At 38.5% G+C, this 18,116-nt stretch overlaps 3 protein-coding genes across 3 annotated transcripts; 2 read left to right on the top strand and 1 right to left on the bottom strand.

The window, feature by feature from the left end:
* The first annotated feature begins 1,838 nt into the window (after nucleotides 1-1,838).
* Nucleotides 1,839-7,220, top strand: LOC137880443 (tudor domain-containing 6-like). The gene is made up of 3 exons (XM_068721816.1): nucleotides 1,839-6,900; nucleotides 7,018-7,096; nucleotides 7,175-7,220. Exons 1-2 carry the CDS (start codon nucleotides 1,839-1,841, stop codon nucleotides 7,059-7,061), a joined length of 5,106 nt encoding a protein of 1,701 aa, XP_068577917.1. The 3' UTR covers nucleotides 7,062-7,096; nucleotides 7,175-7,220.
* A 578-nt stretch (nucleotides 7,221-7,798) lies between these two features.
* LOC137880536 (ankyrin repeat domain-containing protein 66) lies at nucleotides 7,799-10,251 on the top strand. The gene is made up of 3 exons (XM_068721949.1): nucleotides 7,799-7,937; nucleotides 9,093-9,321; nucleotides 9,506-10,251. Exons 1-3 carry the CDS (start codon nucleotides 7,799-7,801, stop codon nucleotides 9,642-9,644), a joined length of 507 nt encoding a protein of 168 aa, XP_068578050.1. The 3' UTR covers nucleotides 9,645-10,251.
* adgrf3a (adhesion G protein-coupled receptor F3a) lies at nucleotides 9,990-16,701 on the bottom strand. Its single transcript, XM_068721684.1, has 15 exons — nucleotides 16,577-16,701; nucleotides 16,311-16,469; nucleotides 16,115-16,221; nucleotides 15,934-15,992; nucleotides 15,718-15,842; nucleotides 15,338-15,556; nucleotides 13,808-14,035; nucleotides 13,580-13,723; nucleotides 13,170-13,278; nucleotides 12,835-12,913; nucleotides 12,461-12,640; nucleotides 10,983-12,314; nucleotides 10,857-10,898; nucleotides 10,192-10,227; nucleotides 9,990-10,102 (listed from the first exon to the last, which is right to left on the bottom strand). The coding sequence occupies exons 1-15, from the start codon at nucleotides 16,689-16,691 to the stop codon at nucleotides 10,046-10,048; spliced, it is 2,991 nt and encodes a 996-aa protein (XP_068577785.1). The 5' UTR covers nucleotides 16,692-16,701; the 3' UTR covers nucleotides 9,990-10,045.
* Nucleotides 16,702-18,116: the final 1,415 nt, after the last annotated feature.

The raw sequence follows: 18,116 nt of genomic DNA on the forward strand, positions 1-18,116 counted from the left end.
GGAACCGACGGCGTGCCACGTGATTGGCTGTCAGGAGCTACCTGTGTTCGCGTCGAGAATTACAATCTCACAGTTTTTTTTCAAATTAATAATAACAAATAAATAATAAGACTATACATTTGCAGAATTTGGGCGTTTAACCGATATAAACACATTTCAACTATTAAACACGGTCTACTATATATCTTGCATGCATTTTCCCGAGGCATTATATATCTCCCATGTAACTATGAAGCCTTTAAAAACACATGCTTTCCCGCCCCCATGTCTAGTAGACACGGAATCCCATTGATGATGAGTCACCTGCAACAAACATGGTGAGAAAATCGACTCATGTTTAATAATGTAACAAATTGGCATGAGTTACTGTGAGTTAATCCGAGCCGAGTTATTGTGATGGAGATGAAGGCCTGTAACACACTTTAAAAAGTGACGTGAATCGTGTGCGTGGATTGTGGGATATTGTGTTTCATTCATTACTCGCGATTTTGCACGAAGAGCTGGATTTGCAACTGCACTGAACGATTAGAGCCAATGTTGATTCACAGACACGTGCTGCCTTATTTTTTGGATTATTTAAGTGAATTCTGGTGTAAAATAACTGATAGTCTTATGATTAGAGTCGATTGTATATACTGACAATTAGAGTTCCTGATTAGTTAAAAGTCAAACTGGTTGAAATCGTTCTCGAATTTAAAAACAAAAGATTTAACTAATAACTAAATTATTTGCTCAATCATCAGAATACAGTCACTTTATACTGGCACAAAAGGATTACTATACACTAAATCAACCAGCAAGGATATTTACCATCATAATCATGGTGACCAACATAAGCATAATTGCTAATTACTTCACCACCTGCTGTCAAACTGGTATTATTAAAATGCATTGCATATTGAATGACTTGTATTGTATACGTGATGTATCTAAATATTTTATGTCTTAAATTGTTAATACTGATTGCTGGTGAGCATGCAGCCTCCAACTCTTACTAATAATATGGTCATGAAAACTAACCTTTTGAAGCGGTGATGCTGTACACTTGGATCTGAAGTTTTATGAGACGTCTTGCACCTAAATTAATTGTTATTATGGTTACCTGTACCAAATGCAGATGAACAGTGGATGGCACCAAATGCTAATTTAGTGAATCTCTTACCGTTTGGTTCAGAGCTGTTGATCCAGCCTTTGCTTGTAGTGTTTAGTTTGCACATAATCTGTCATGAGGCTCTGCTTGAGATCACTGTCCCTCTTTGCAGATGCAGGTTTCCTGCATTTGACTTCCACATGATTCATGAAGTGTTTCTTGCAGGATGCATTTGTAGTTTATATCTGATGCACCATCAATCTCACAGTGACATCCAGGTTTCTTTGTACAGCTTAAATAATATATGTAAATAAAAATACAGTAATTTGTTTCTTAATCATTTGAATTGTGTCTTTTATGCAAACAACAGTAAAAGGATAATGTTTAGTATTTTTGACAGTTTACACTGACTTCAGGACAGTTGAAATATTTTTTGGAACTGGTTAAAAAAAAAATGAGTTGGCAAAAAAAATCAGAATTGACAGATAAGAATTTTATGATATTGGAATCAGCCAAGAAAAATAGCAATTGGTGCATCTGTAAGTAGTGCATCTCCAGTGACATTATCAAACATTATGTGGCAGCCATATTGACATGAAACAGTTAAATGACCATTCAAGCACATTAGGTGTCCAGATACTAACTGAACTGTCTTGGAAAGTTTTGAAATTAGTGCCTATTTTTCATCAACATTGAAACATTTAATTTGTTTCTGTTTTGCAGGTGTATTTGACCTCTGAACTGCACAATGTGTTCAATTCCCGGGCTTCCAATGCCCGGATCAAAAGTACCTGTTGTCATCACAAGGGTAAACTTAAACCCCAATTGTGGTCTTGTGGAAGTATGGGTTAACATGGATGATGGAAGGAAGCATGTTTATGAGCAGATGAGAGAGGAAATTCAGATTCCTAAAAGAAAGTTTGATGGATCAGAAGGAAAACCAGGGGATCTCTGTCTGGTTTTCATCAGTGACACATGGCACAGAGCTCGGATTGTATCGATTCAAGGTGAAACTTGCAATGTTTTTCTAATTGACCAAGGACAGCCCCACATCACCACACGTGAAGCTTTAGCATGGGGCCAGAGTGACTGTTTTCTCCTTCCTCCTGAAACGGAATCATGCATACTTGCAAATGTCCTCTCCCTTGAGAACAACTGGCCTGAAATAGCCACAAAGTTTTTGGTGTCTCTGCCTGGAAAGAAGTTTAAGGGACTGGTTCAGCACGTGCTAATGCCAGACAGGACCATCCTCCTCGACATACCAATTGTTTCCAAGCACATCTGTAATATTGGAGTTACAAAGGAGATGCCAGTAGATGAGTTTAAAAGCCTTGTGCAGAGATGTCTTGAGGATGTACGCCTAACGCAGGAACAGAATGTTGATTGCCAACTTGAGAAGCATGACCGATACTTTTGCCCAGAACTGTTAACTGATACTTTGGAAATTGTCAACGTGACGGAGGTAACTAATCCATGTAACATTTTTTGCAAACTCCACATTTTTTCCAAGGCAGTGAAGATTTTATCAGAACAGATGCAGCAGCACTATAAAGGGAACTCAGATTTAGGAGAGACGCAACCTTTGACCTGTGGGGATCCATGTGCTGCTCGAGGGGCAAACGGCAGATGGCATCGCTCGTTATTAAAAGAAACGATGACTAGCGATGGTGCTATAGAAGTCTTGCACGTGGATGAAGGAAAAATTGAATTTGTCCCAGTTGGAGACATCAGACCTCTGCATGGAACATTTCTGAGAATGCCAGTTGTCACATATCCCTGTTATCTCGAAGGCGTAAAAGATAACGGCACAGGTTGGACTACAGGCCAGAATGATTACTTAAAATCACTGCTCCTGAACCAGAAGTTTGTGGCAAAGTTTAACCACCACAATATACCTCAAGAGGTCTATCATGTTATTCTCTATGCAGATGATGATACATGCATAAACAATTTTTTTACAGAGAGGGCCAGACCTTTTTCATCGTCCGAGACAGAACGAGATACAAATGTCCAGAATGAACCCATTCCCTCATCATTTCTCAGTTCACTTGGAAACGAACGTTGCATAGATTTACAGAACAAAGTCACTGTAAATGTTGATGGTTTTCAAGAAGAAACTTTGCCATGCACAAAGAACCAAGCAATCAATGGTAGGGCCGATGGTTTACCCACTTCTGGAGCTGATGATGCTCATATCAAAGAGAGTTCAGAGCATCCAGACCCTATGGTACAGATCAATGGGCATCTTTCAACAGGTTTCCCCTCTGAGGTGCAAGATGCTTGTGATGACGAGGTGTTCACTGTGGGAAGTAGTGTCAATGTAAAAGTATCTTTCATTGAAAGTCCACAGAAATTCTGGTGTCAACCAATGAAAAACTGTGACTCTCTTAGACACCTGATGCAGGACATGCAAAACCACTATGCATCCATCCACCCTCAGCCACTTGTTGAGTCAATCTGTGTCGTCCGTAATCCAGACACTGACATGTGGTATAGAGCAAGGATCATGGCAAGTCACCACTCTCCTGTTGTAGATGTGAGATTTATAGACTATGGTCAAACTCAAACGGTCCCTGTGCGAGATGTGTGCCCCATTGATCCAGCTTTCCTACAGCTGAATGTGCAGGCTTTCCAGTGTTGCTTGTTCAGTTGCAAGAATTCCACTAAACCCACTTCCATCACTCGGACTGATAACGCAGAGTTTCAGCAGTTTGTGGATTCATGCGCTTCGTCAAACATTGGGTTGAAATGCACTGTGAAGGCTGTAACATCTGATGAAGAAGGTCTGCTGCTCAATGTGGTCGATATTGAAACACCATCGGACGGTGCATGCAAGCTTCCGACTCAGGAATGTGCACAGGCTCAAGCGCTCCTTCAAATTCCTCCACAGGTCCCATCAGATGTATACAACTACTCCACATACAATATTGAGGTTGATGGAAAAGAAGATGTGTGGATAACCTATTCAGAGACTGTCAATCGATTCTACTGCCAACTGGACAGGAATTTACACTTGTTTTACGAAGTGATGAAAAATGTTAAACAACTAATCAGCCAGCCACCGTGCACAGATTACCCACTTGGACTTGATAGCATTTGCTTTGCTAGGTTCACTGATAATCTATGGTACAGAGGTCAAGTGGTAGAAATGTCTCCAAAAATGAAAGTGCACTTGGTGGACTATGGTCATACCCTTTCAGTGAATGCATCTGATATTTGTCCCTTTCCCACGGAAGCAAGTGTGGCGAGGTCTGTTCCTGTGCAGGCTTTTCCACTTGGATTGTTTGAAGTCCCTACAGAAGTGCCTCAGGAAGTCAACGAGTGGTTTTCAGATAGTGCTATTGGCCAAAGGTTCACCATTTCAGTGGTAGCAAAAGGGGAAAAAGGGAAGCTCGTTGTTGAACTGTTTGCTGGAGCTCTGAATTTAAATGTGAAAGTCAGAGAGATGATATCAAAGATAACACAACAAGAGACAACTGGTCTCATTCAGCAAACTGACCAGCAGCTCTCAAACAGCTCAGAACATGACAGTGTGCCAAATGAGGACTGTTTAACGCAAGAGCTTATGAATGTATCCGTATTAACAACGATGAAAGATCTCAATAAAGTGCACAACAATGGATCATGTCCAAGAAATGAGCGGAGTTCACAATCCATAACTGATGCCTCTGCACAAGAGTTTGAACAGAATACTTTAAATGAAGGAAGAAAACCAACTTCGGATCTTATGGACAAAGAAATTAAAGGTGACCAAGGTGACTCAGAAATAACACAACTTTCCCCTTCTTCCTGTCCCGAGGGAAATGTGAACATCTGCATGTACAAGTGGCCAAACATTTCTCAAAACGGGATCAAGGAGGTATATGCATCCTGCATTGCTGGACCACATTACTGCTGGTGTCAGTACGCCAACACTGAAGACCTGAACATTGTGTCGAGTCTTACTCAGGAAGCCGGACAGACACAACAGGACATGATGTTCCCTGAGACTTTTGCTCCTGGCAGTCCATGCCTTGCTCAATTCTCCAGTGACAAAAAGTGGTATCGAGCTCAAGTAATTCGCAGAGACGACGATGCCTTCCGTGTCTTGTTTATCGACTATGGAAATGAGTGTGAGGTTAACTTCAAGAATGTGAGATCACTGCCACATAATCTGCTGGAGAAGGCTCCTCAGGCCTTTTTGTGCTCTTTGAATGGATTTGATAAGTCCAAGGGCTCCTGGAATGACCAAGTTTACGATGACTTATACAATCTTCTGGTTGATAAACCCCTAAAACTGACAATGTTCAACATGGATGACCATTCAGAGGCTGCAGTTCCCCAGTATGCAGTGGAAATTGAGTGTGATGGAGCAATTGTTAATGCAGCAATGCAGAAATACTGGAAACCAATTGCCAACGAGCGTGTTTCAATAGAACACCCTGAAAAAGAAGCTCTCCTCCAAGATATTCAATCAGAGTCCAACATGACACATCCTAATGTTTGCAAAGGAAATGTGAATACTTGTATGTACAAGAAGCCAAACTTCTCCAAAAACAAAAAAGAGGAGGTATATGCTTCTTGTATTGTGCAACCCCATTACTTCTGGTGCCAGTACACCAACCCGGAGAAGCTCAGCAAAGTGTCAACGCTTGCTCAGGAAGCAGGACAGACACAACAGGACATGATGTTCCCTGAGACTCTTGGTCCTGGCAGTCCATGCCTTGCTCAGTTTTCTAGTGACAAAAAGTGGTATCGAGCTCAAGTAATTCGCAGAGTTGACGACGCCTTCTCTGTCTTGTTTATTGACTATGGAAACGAGGCTGATGTAGACATGAAAAATGTGAGATCACTGCCTCAAGGTCTGCTGGAGAAGGCTCCTCAGGCCTTTTTGTGCTCTTTGAATGGATTTGATAAGTCCAAGGGCTCCTGGAATGACAAAGTTTACAATGACTTCTATAATCTTCTTGTTGATAAACCAATAAAATTGACAGTGTTCAACATGGATGACCATTCAGAGGCTGCAGTTCCTCAGTATGCAGTGGAAATTGAGTGCGATGGAGCAATTGTTAACACAACAATGCAGAAATACTGGAAACCAATTGCCAAAGGATGTGTTATGATAGAACACCCTGAAGGGGAAACTTTCCTCAAAGATATTCAAACTGAGACCAACATAACACATCCTAATGTTTCCAAAGGAAACGTGAATACATGTACGTACAAGAAGCCAAACTTCTCCAAAAACAAAAAAGAGGAGGTATATGCTTCTTGTATTGTGCAACCCCATTTCTTCTGGTGTCAGTACACCAACCCGGAGGAGCTCAGCAAAGTGTCAACACGTGCTCAGGAAGCAGGACAGACACAACAGGACATGATGTTCCCTGAGACTCTTGGTCCTGGCAGTCCATGCCTTGCTCAGTTTTCCAGTGACAAAAAGTGGTATCGAGCTCAAGTAATTCGCAGAGTTGACGACGCCTTCTCTGTCTTGTTTATTGACTATGGAAACGAGGCTGATGTTGACGTCAAGAATGTGAGATCACTGCCTCAAGGTCTGCTGGAGAAGGCTCCTCAGGCCTTTTTGTGCTCTTTGAATGGATTTGATAAGTCCAAGGGCTCCTGGAATGACAAAGTCTACGATGAGTTCTACAATCTTCTGGTCGATAAACCACTCAAACTGACGGTGTTCAACATGAATGACCATTCAGAGGCTGCAGTTCCTCAGTATGGAGTGGAACTTGAGTGCGAGGGAGCGGTTGTAAATACACTGATGGAGAAATACTGGAAAGGGCTGGACACAGACCATGCCTCGGAAGAACGTTTGGGATCAGGTTAGTAGGCTAAACTTGGTGTCACTTTTTAACCTTAGAAAGTTATTGTTGCTAATTGAGATATCTTGTGTTTTTAATGTCATATTCACTAGTTTATTTCATGCCTTTCATCTTTAGTGACCCAAGATGAGTGTTTGGGTCATCAAAAAGTCGTTGAATGAATGGTAGGACTGCAAGGGAAATTCAAGTCATGAAGGTGAATTGATATTTAGACATGAAAGCAAATTTTATGTTATCAATATGTGATCTTATCTTGGTGTATATTTTTTTTCAGCTCTGGACCAAGATGAATGCCCATGGGAAAACCCAGTTGCGAGAGAACAGCCTTTACTTTCGTGCACAGAAAATTCATATTTGTCTTGTTAGAAATGTTCTTTTACTAACTCTATGAAAGTGAAGCTTGTCCTGTGATGAATTTGTGTCAATAAACTCAGTGCTTGTCTGACTATATAAATGAGTGATTTTTAAAAAAAAATGGATTCTACACATTTGAAACAGGCTGATTAGTAGGTTGGGTTAGTGCTGCAAAGCTTTTCAAAAGGCCAGGGATTAACAGACTTCAGCTCTTCAGCATATATTGAGTTTTATAGTCAAACAATTTCTATTTGTGTTGATGAAAGTGATCCAATTTGGGTATCCATTATGATACTGGAGCCCCTCCCCAGCCCAAATGGAGACAAAAGACACTACACCAGCATAAATAATCCCTGATATTCACCCCCATGAATTTCTGGGGGAGCAACTTCACGTCAATCTATTCAGTGTGTCATGCATCTAAAATATACAGACTTCGGTTTCATCTACAGCAGGTGGCAGCATTTACCGTCTACAGACTCTGATTAGCACCGGGTGCCATCTTTTGTGTTTCCAACTGTTGCTAGGCACCCACAGTAACTAAATGACCGAGTTGCACCAAGCAGCAGCAGTGGGGGATTTTGATCGCGTTGAGGAGATTCTAAGGCAAAATGAATGCAATCCAAATCAGAGGGACATTGACTGGAGCTACAAGACACCTCTTCACTGGGCAGCAGCTCAAGGTAGTTAGTGGATCAGTGGAAATATACCGTGTCCTTAATTCCCCTGATACACCTGCAGGTCAAATATCACAGTTTTACACTTTTGGCTATTCAAATACTGTTTAGTTGTTTTAAAGATAACGGGGAAGCGGGTGTCAAAGCTGCTCTTAAAGAGGACAGTCTCATATATTTCCCTCTTTTCTTTCTTTGGGGACTATATCTTACATTTACTGTAACGTTAGCTGTTTCTCCATCAAATGTATTTGTGCTGTTCACTTAAGCTACAAGGATGCCAAATTTAAAGGCTATGCAGTATTTATTTTTTAAGCAAATTCAACATATCAGTATATTTTTGTTGGGGTTGACTTTTGTGTCTTGAGGTTTAAATGAACGAAACCTTTTGAAACAGTACGCACCAGAAAACACAAATAATTCATGCTGGATGAGACCAGACTGATAGAGTAGCTATTAGGTATCAGTCTGTTTTTTTAAGATGCCTGTCAATTAAATTTAATTAAAATGTAATGTTAATGCTTTTGGATATTTACCTTAGTTTATTGTGTATTTTGTGATTTTATATTTGCTTCTATTTATTAGGTATTAGTCATCTATTTTGATATTTTTCTTTCTAATAAAAGTTACGTCATATTAAAAACACTTTAATCAATGTAAGCAGGATTCGTGTTTTGGATTGAATAATGTAAGGGCTTTAACCAATAACTATTTTCTTTAGCAATTATTTACTGTTCATTTTGTAATATGTCAGAAAATCTTGATAAAAGTCCAACATTTCATCCTCCAATGTCTTTTCATTCAATTTGCGATCATGTAAAAAAAAAAGAAAAGAAGCAATTAGTCACACTGAAGAAACTTGAAACAGGGAATGTTTGGTATTTCTGCTTGATAAATGGCTTATCACATCGGCAATTCATCAATTGTCACATTTGTTGCCAAGAAAATGTCTCCCGATCAACCAATTGATAAATTGTTTTACCCTTATACACTTGTTTACTTGCGCCCTTTTTGTTGAGTCACTGAATTTATTGATGTCTTCTGTTGCTCCTTTTTCTTCCATCTTATTTATTGAATTTCCTTTACCACAATAAATTATATATATTTTTTAGTTATTTAAAAACATCATCAGGTCTTAAAATCACTGTGATGCCTTTTCTACAGGACATACAGAAACGGTCAGGATCCTCATTGAGCATGGAGCCAGGCCGTGTCTGAGGACGGAGCATGGATGGACTCCTGCCCACAGTGCTGCAGAGTACGGCCGGCTGGCTGTGTTGCGGCTGCTGCACTCCTTCCATGCCCCTATAGACAAGGAGGACTGCTGTGGAGACAAACCAGCACGGATAGCCGAAATATATGGACACCAAGACTGTGTTCTATTCCTTAAAAAGTATACGACAAAGCCCATGTTTTCCAATTCTTATTTAATTCTCTAAATCATACATTCCTGATTTTCTTACATGTGTCAAAAATGAATTACACCTTTCTTCTAAATACAAAGCTTTTCTTTCAAAATTACAACCCAATAACTTTACAGTTAAATAAGTAAATGTCCCTGTTTTTGTATGTTGCAGAGCAGAAATTGAATGCCAGGCCTACCGCAAAATGGCAGCCCAGAAAGGGATTTCAGTGGATGATACAGATGAGGAGTGGGCAGAACAAGGAAAGGAAAATGAAGATAAAGCGATCTGTAAGAGCAACATTCAAATGTAGGCTTAACTCACCTTTAGTCCACAAAGTGTGTAGAAAAGTGGCATCCTTGTAACCTTTCAGTTGACAGTGTTACTGTGGCTTTTAAGGGCTTCTATACTAATTAAAAATACCCAATACACAGTATTGCTCAAACCACATGAGCAATAATATGTAATTTAATTTAAGGCAAAAAACAAAGAATACAGGTTGGAAATATGTCCTGTTTAAAACACGACTATCTACTTAAACATTACAACATTGTACAGTGGACTTTAACTTGTATCACAGGTAATAAATCAAAGTAAACAACAATAAAGTAGTCACATCAGAAGAGACAATGTAGCTGCAAAGCTATTCTCTGTGGTTTTATGTGTAAAATGCTGTTTGTTTTGATGTAAGAGTGCACATATTTGAGACGATTCTCACTTCGTCCAAGTTGAGTCTAACTTTGTGACGCTGTCAGTAGTCGATGCTGGCGCCTGGAGAGCAGAGGAGAAGGATGTGTCAAATGAATCAATAGTCATTGTGGTATTTTACATAAGAGTGAACCCAGTTGTAGAACACTTACATTTTTCTTTAGACATTTCAGCAGTGCATCACGGATCTGTCAAAGTTGAATTAAAACATTATTAATGGTGCTACCTTGTCTGTGGTTTGTAACATTTCTCATTTAACTTCTCAAAAAAGTCTAACCTCTGAAGTGTGTAGTAATTTGGATACATTCCCTGAATTTGATGTATAGCCACTATGCTAAAATTGAATTCCACATATTTGTCGATGTTTAAAAAACTCATCACAATTCCCAAGGAATTTACACCTTTTTAACCTGATCACAGAATCATGGAGTATGTATCTTCAAAGGAATAGTTTGACATTTAGGGATATATGATTATTTGCTTGCTCAACGGAAATTAGATGAGAAGACCGTTAAATATGAAACTGAATCCAGCTATTAGCCGAGCTTAGCATAAAGACCATCAGTGATGCTGTGCGTGTCCAGAAGTAGGACTGAACGATAAATCAAAGTTATTTGATTACTAGCATTGTAAATGCCTTTCTGAGCTAAATTTACTCTTTTAGATCAGTAAAAGGACAGATTTATATATTCAAAATATTTGCTGCTGGCCTTCTAACAAAGTAACACGGTACAGTACCGAACATCAAAGCTGATCCAGAAATGCAAGAAACATGATTTAGGTTGGCGTTTTCCTTTAAGAAGTAAAACTGCCTTACCAGTTTGTCCGCCAGGCATGTGGTTAACAAAATGAACAAACCCTGCAAATGAAATGACCAGAGGTTACTGAGCAAGAAATAATTTTACGGGTCCAGATGTTTACTTAAGGATCATTCTGACCATACCTGGAATGTGTTCAGCAGGGTAAAGGTGTAGTGAACGATGGCGACGATGGTTCCAGATGTGAGGTCAAGAAGCATTACAGCAAACCCAAAAATCCAAGTCACACCAAAGATTGGAGTCAGAAGAATAACTGACCTCATGACAGTTACGGCAGCCTTTTTCTCATTTTCATTGCATTTTTCTGTATTCTTAGGGTGATCCAAAAGCTTAATGATGACCACCACCATGGAGAACACGTTGAAGAAGGCGATTGCACCGATTGGTATCACAAATGTATGGATGGACCCTTTCATAAGTCCAGCATAATGCAGCCAACAGGTTTCACTGGAGTAGTACACGCCTTCAGCACCGTTATTATAGGAAAGAAACGTGATGACAGCAATCAGCAAAGGACACACATAGCCCAGGACTAATGAGAACCTCAGGTATTTTTTCTTGCTCACGTTATCAAACAGGAAAATTGCTTGATGAAGAAGCATGCTGCTCAGACACAACATCCAAAAGAACATGGACAGGTAACAGAAATGCTTCAACAACACGAAGATCCTACACCACATTTCTTTGTTGGCATCACTTGGCTTAAAAGATGCCAAAAAACAACAATCCGCAATGAGCAAAGACAGACAAATGTTTACGTGGGCAGTATGGCGTACGTATAAAGTATTTGTCTTAACTACAGCACTCCAGACGGTCAGTTCTATCACGAGGGTCAGAATGAGTGACACGACTGATACAGACAGTCCGACTAAAGACAACTCATTGAGCCCTCTGATTTTCACTGGATATTTGGACATTAGAACGGCAAATGAGGACAAATGTGTGCAAATGCAAACATGGGAAGCAAGCTGCCATTCGCATCCTTCTGATGACCAACTCCTGGTGTTGTTGTCCCATGAGACACACTTTAACTCAACGTTGCGAGGCCTCGGGATGATCAATGAGAAGTCGATTTTAACCTTAACTGAATCCAATTGTTTCCTTTCAGTAGTTACTGAAACAATGAAGCTGTTAGGCTCGTATGTTTCATCTTTGTTCGGCAAATAGTTCTCCAGTTCTTTAAACCCAGCTGTCTTTACACTGCCAGGGTCCGAGCTAACAAGTTCAACGCTGTTATTGAACACCGTGCTGAGCCATTTTGACCCCTGTGGGAAATTGGATACGTCTACCTCTATATTTTTTTTTTTAGGGGCACGGGTTAAGTTGGTCAGCTGAATCAAGTTCTCAATGGAATCCAGGTATCTCTCAGCCAATGAAATAGTGTCTTTGTCCGCCTGTGTTGTCCATGATTCGTTAAGAGACTTCTCCAGCATATTGCTGGATGACTCCAGAAAGTGCTGAAAACAAAGGAGCTTGATTTAATGGAAGTTGAAGTAAAACATGTCATTTAAAAATAAAATGTCAGTAATTCTTTTTTTGCCTCCATATTAGAAACCCAATGACAACATTCAATAAAGATAATCAAAGATTGTGTTATACTTACATCCGCTGTGGATTCACTATTTATGCTTTGTATCCTTGTACTCAAACTGTAGAGTACTTGAACAGATGCATTCATGTCGGCGAAAGTGTTGATAGTCTCGGAGTTATTAGTGACACTCTCAAAGAGGAAAAATACATCTGCAGTATTTTCAACAAGTGAGCCAAGTCCAATGTTAACAATCTGTAACAACAGCGATGATTTATGTGTAATGAATATTTGTGTCAAAACGTAAACATTAACTACCGGCAAAGATTTCATCTCCAATAAGCTTATTTTAATTTGCTGCTTTATATTCTGCTAATATGTTTGGTGTGAGTCACTTTTCTATCAGATAACGGAGAGCTTGCTTTTAAATATTTGTTATGAAAGCTTACATTTGCTTTTTGCAGCACATTGTTCACTTCCTGTTTCACACACGTTGAAACCTCTGGTTCCCATGTCGGGCCCACAGGGCTGAAATTATCAATTTATTAGTCAATCAACATAAAATGAATCATCAACAAACATTTATTGTTTTCAGCTCCTCAAATTGAATATTAGCAAATTTCCATAGTCTTCTACCATGGTAAACTGGATCTTTGGCTATGGACTGAACAAGCAATTGTGATGGTCATTTTTCACACATGTACACAAACAATTAATGGATTATTTAGAAAGAATAATCGGCAGATTATTTGCTAGTAAAAATAATAATGAGTTGCAGCCTTACTTGCATTTCCTTTCCCTTTGTCCAATCGTGTTTGTGCATTTTAACACTGCAGAGAATCCAGGTTTGGTGTCTTTCCAATCACCATCAGCTGCACAGAATGGGTCATTTTCTGTTTTGAAGAAGAAAAGTTAAGGCTTGCTTTATCATTTATTACATATAGAACAAAGTGAATCTGATATTCTGTTGGAGTCGCTGCCGAAAGCGCTGCAAAAAGCTGGAAATTTTAAATATTTTTTATCACAGATCACTTTATTGGTTGAACCGTAAGTAAGTAAGATATGTAACAAACAGAAGGAATACATAGTGCATAAAATTCACAATGGCAAAATATGACTATATTGGAATATGGATGCGATGTCCGACAAAGCTATAGTTTTTTGACAATATTTTACTTAAATACTGAAACATACCATATATGACATTGACAAAAGCTGAAACATTTCTCTCTTCCTTGCACCTGTTCTTAAGAGTGCACGTTAGTTGTGGTTTCGAGATTTGGTTACAGTCAACGATGACATCAGCTGCATAAACATCATCAGCTACTTTAAAAGGACCTGCAAGGATCACAAATGCATGTCATGTAATTTCAGTTTGCACAAGGATTCATTGAAATGAATGGTCAAAGAAAATGTACTCACCAGCAAAGATGTTTTGGCCTTCCCATGTCACATTATAAATTTCATTGTTGCTCTCCATCTCACATTTTACTCTTACGTTCAGTAAATCAGACTCTTTTGTGCAGCGCGGAAATGCCGGTGCCATGGTGATGTCAATTTTTGGCAGGAGCGATATGTTCATTACAGCGCTGGCTTTGTGAGTTATTTTGATTAAGTCTGAGGTTTGATGATAGACACATGTGTACTCTCCTAAGAAAAGAAAAAAGATAAGACAAACACGCTTTGTTATCTGTTGATATGGGAAACTTGTTAGTAACTTATTTTACATATCCATCAGATACTGAGCAAAATAAGCATAGTGTTTTCCACCAAAATCCCCTTTTTGCTCTGTTTTGTTCTCCACCAACTCCTGAGGGAAATTACTGACTCATTAGCTACTGAGTGCTGCGCTATGTTCACCTGCTAGTAGCTGACTTTGTCTGGCTGCTGTTTTTTGAGCTTTTTTGCTGATAACAGAGCTGATGAAAGGAAGAATGAAGAGAGTGAAAGTAGTAACACAATGTAAAAATACTCTGTCATTCAAGTATTGTCAGCAAGTAACATAATGCATGATCGCACCTTTCAGATGAGTTATTATTTATATATTGTATTATTATTATTATTATTATTATTATTATTATTGATGCAATAACGTGTATGCAGTATTTAATGCTAGTCCAGGTGGAGCTAATTTTAACTACTTTATAGTCTGATGGGTAGTTTAATTTATGAAAATGCATCATTATATGTAAAAATAAAAGTATTGCATCTGTAACACTGTTGAACAAATAATGCAGCAGACCTAAAGATATCGTCTTTTTTATCCCACACATTCTTCTTCATTGTCAAAACGCAGGGCCTATATTACCCACAATGCAACTGACCCGCTGACTGTACATCCCTCCAAAATGTAGTGGAGTTGAAACATAAAGTGTGTGTTGCGGATTAACTAGTTACATGTAATGATTATTTTATTTATCAGTTACTAAGAACAAATATGGAATTAAACAACAGTTACTTATCAAAATGTTGGTGAATACAAAGGGGTTGCATGTCAATAAAATATTTTTGGTAAAAAGCTTATATGTAGAATATAACATTAATTATTTTGCTCTGTACCAATCTTAATTCAAGTTATATTGAAGAACTTAAAAGTTTGACAGTAATCAGTGCTGCGTTTTGTTGTGAGGTTTAGTATGTTTTTAGAACTTTTCGGCTTTATTGCCCAGTTTGAAACATTTGTTAGAAAGGTTATCAAATGTAATGAGTTACATCACTTTGATGAAGTAATCAAAATACATGACTTATTGCATTTTTAACAAAGTAACTAGTAATCTGTAACCTATTGCATTTCAAAAGCAACATTCCCAACACTGAGTACAAGTACTTCAAAATCATGCTCAAGTATTGAGTACATGTATTGAGTGAATTCCCACCTCTGTTTACTCATTTAGATATTCACTGTAAGTCAGCTGGCAGGCTGAACATGTCAAATGTAATGCAGTAATATACCTTCCCAGAGCTCGGATATGTTTCTTAATGTGACTGTGGTCTCCATTGTTGCTATTGTCACCGCTGACTCTGTGCCATTAAATATCTGATATACTTTGTCCCCTCTCTTTAGCTGCCACACTGGCAGGGATTTCAGGTCCTCTTGTGCTGTGCATGTGAGGTTGGGCTTGTCGTAGTAACACACAGGGCTTTTGGGCGGCATAGTTAAATGGACAACACCTGCGGGAAAATAAGAGTCAGTATAGAATCCAAAGATAAACTACATCCGAAAAGTAGGATGTGTGTCTCTCTGAGTGCCCTTCTAGTAAATTAATGAATTCAATCCAGGTTTAGAAAGAATCCTAACAGGTGCATCCCACCTTCCGTTAGATATTCATTACCTGTAGTCTCCAAACCAACTGATGTTGACAGAGTGCGGCTCAGGTTTTTTGACCTTTCAAACAAATCTTGTTGTTTGACTTTGTAAGCAAAGATAATTTCAAAATCTACGATGACGCTTCCAACCCTTCAGTGAAGACAAAGTACAGATCTCAGTCACATATTGAAAACAGAAAAATAGCAGAAATTATTTTCATTTAGAAAGAAAAAGGAAGTACCTGTATTTGCTAATCGTTAACGTGTCAAATCCTGCCAAAGTGCTGTACACTGTTTTCATCTGCAAGGCAACAACTCATCAGTATACCTTTTACAGATGACAATACCTCAATTACTTACACTACTCCTGATCTGATAAAGGTATTTCATTAAGTAATGTGCTTTTCATTCATAAGTCATTACCCTGTGTAACATTTCGTTATTACACTGCTGAAATTCCTCAGAGTCTTTTTCTTTCAGACATTTGTAATGCTCCTGTCCATTTAAAGAAATGGATCCACTTATAGCAACTGTGACAAAAAAAAAAAGATGCATGCTTGATACACAATAAATACACACACATATGCGCATACAAACACAGGAGAATATATCCAAATACCTGCTTCGTTTGAAACACACATGCCAGCAGGCTTGTTGGTGAAGGTGCAATTCTTGTTGCTGCAACATTTCTCAACACTAGATTCCTGACAAACTCTATCGCTCCATCTGAAGTCTGACTGGCAGCTGCACTCGGTATCGGTCAGGAAGCTCTGACAGACTGATTGGGGAAAAAAGCATTATTGTTTAACTTGGGGATTCATTTTTTTTTTTTTTCTAATTAGATATAGAATATGTAGAATTTTTACGAAATAGAAAAATGTTTACTTGTTGTCATCTTAAGATCATCCACTTTCAGGTTGGTGTTACTCACAAAAGGTGTCAGTTTTGTAGTTACGTTTGCGATTGCACTGTTCTCTACTGTCAGTTTGAAGTAATACATTTGTGTTGAATTGTCTGAAACATGCAAAACGGACAGACATCAACCTAAATGCAATAGTTTTTATATACCTTATCTGTTTAAGAACAATGTTATGCCAAAATAAAAAGCTCATTTTGAAACTCAAAATAAAAATAATTTTACCTTCTCCATTAGTCTGTGAAAGTCAAAAGAAAATCATTCAATTTAATGAAATTTATTGTTGCAATTTTGAATTTTAAGATCTAATGTGTAATCTTATGATATTGATTTACCCGACAGACGTCTAGTCCCAGGATACAAAAAACAAATAAGGTCCACATCCTGTTCCTGCAAATAATCAATAACAGAAGAAGTCATTTGTATTGGCCTTTTGTAAACAGAAGTCTGGTGAATGACTGATGGTATAATAGGCCTACTGTACTGTATGTTCATTTTGTATCAGGCACCTTTTTCTTTACATAAATACCTGTACATTAAATTGAATCTTTATTCCCTGTTCTGTCTCATATGTGAAGATTAGTGTGTCTGTAAACAGTTAAAACAGTTAAAACAGTTGCAGCTAAACATTTCACATCTATTTATTTTAGACGGAGGGGATGATTAAACTCTTCACCATTTTATCTCACACATTTTCTTGGACTTACAGGACACTGGCTCTCGCTCTAAAGTCACTCTAGTTTGTATTGAGATCCTTTTCCAAAAAGAAAAATATTGGAGGCATATGGAGACTGTATCTCAGTGTTTATTTTTGTTGCAAAGTCTCTGCAGAGGAATAATCCCAACAATTAAATAAAGACAAGTTTTATGTATGTAGCCCGAAATCACAAAGTTGCCTTAAAGGGCACACTCAAAAAATTAAGCGTCACCATGTTTTTTTCTATTGATTTAGACTGTGAGCATGTTTACATAAATCTGTGCACCTCGTAAAAGATTTTTCAATTTCCAAGTTAACAACAAATACACAACTATTATCGTATTAAAGATTTCTTAAAGTGGATTGACTGGTTTGACTATTTTTTGTTGTTTACTCCACTCCTATTAACAGCTATTTTGATCCTATTAGACTAAATGGCCTGTCAGATAATGTGATGAAGTGAGACCTCTGCTCGCAGGAGGCCGTGGACCTCTCGCTCTTTCGTTGTTGTTTGGGCAACAAAGTCACGCTAAGAAAAATCAGCTGGATCCGGCTTACAATGAAAAAGTATTTATAATTCACAAATGCTAAAAGACAATTACAAACTGAATTACACTGTCGACAGTAAGGAATCGCAAAACCGAGTTCAAAGACTCTCCCCCCCTACCGGCCTACAAACGCCAGTTCACAGTAAAGAGGATCGCCAAGAACTGAACAACATCTCTCCGAACAATGTTTTTATACCCAAAAGTCAGTAGTTTACTTTCAAAAGTCCATTATCAGCTTTGTGATTGGCTGGAATCTGATTGTCT

Source organism: Cebidichthys violaceus, unplaced genomic scaffold (genome assembly GCF_023349555.1).
Source record: "Cebidichthys violaceus isolate CVI_PGR_0920_01 unplaced genomic scaffold, fCebVio1.0.p SCAF_28, whole genome shotgun sequence".
Classification (NCBI taxonomy): Eukaryota; Metazoa; Chordata; class Actinopteri; order Perciformes; family Stichaeidae; genus Cebidichthys; species Cebidichthys violaceus.

Excerpts from the sequence above, each read along its gene's own strand:
- LOC137880536 (XM_068721949.1), top strand. The coding sequence starts at position 7,799 with ATGACCGAGTTGCACCAAGCAGCAGCAGTGGGGGATTTTGATCGCGTT. Across the intron at positions 7,938-9,092 it reads TCACTGGGCAGCAGCTCAAG|GACATACAGAAACGGTCAGG; the intron begins GTAGTTAGTGGA and ends CCTTTTCTACAG. Across the intron at positions 9,322-9,505 it reads TGTGTTCTATTCCTTAAAAA|AGCAGAAATTGAATGCCAGG; the intron begins GTATACGACAAA and ends TGTATGTTGCAG.
- adgrf3a (XM_068721684.1), bottom strand. The coding sequence starts at position 16,691 with ATGTATTACTTCAAACTGACAGTAGAGAACAGTGCAATCGCAAACGTA. Across the intron at positions 13,724-13,807 it reads AGGCCAAAACATCTTTGCTG|GTCCTTTTAAAGTAGCTGAT; the intron begins GTGAGTACATTT and ends TGATCCTTGCAG. Across the intron at positions 12,641-12,834 it reads ATGTGCTGCAAAAAGCAAAT|ATTGTTAACATTGGACTTGG; the intron begins GTAAGCTTTCAT and ends CTGTTGTTACAG.
- LOC137880443 (XM_068721816.1), top strand. The coding sequence starts at position 1,839 with ATGTGTTCAATTCCCGGGCTTCCAATGCCCGGATCAAAAGTACCTGTT. Across the intron at positions 6,901-7,017 it reads GGAAGAACGTTTGGGATCAG|TGACCCAAGATGAGTGTTTG; the intron begins GTTAGTAGGCTA and ends TTTCATCTTTAG.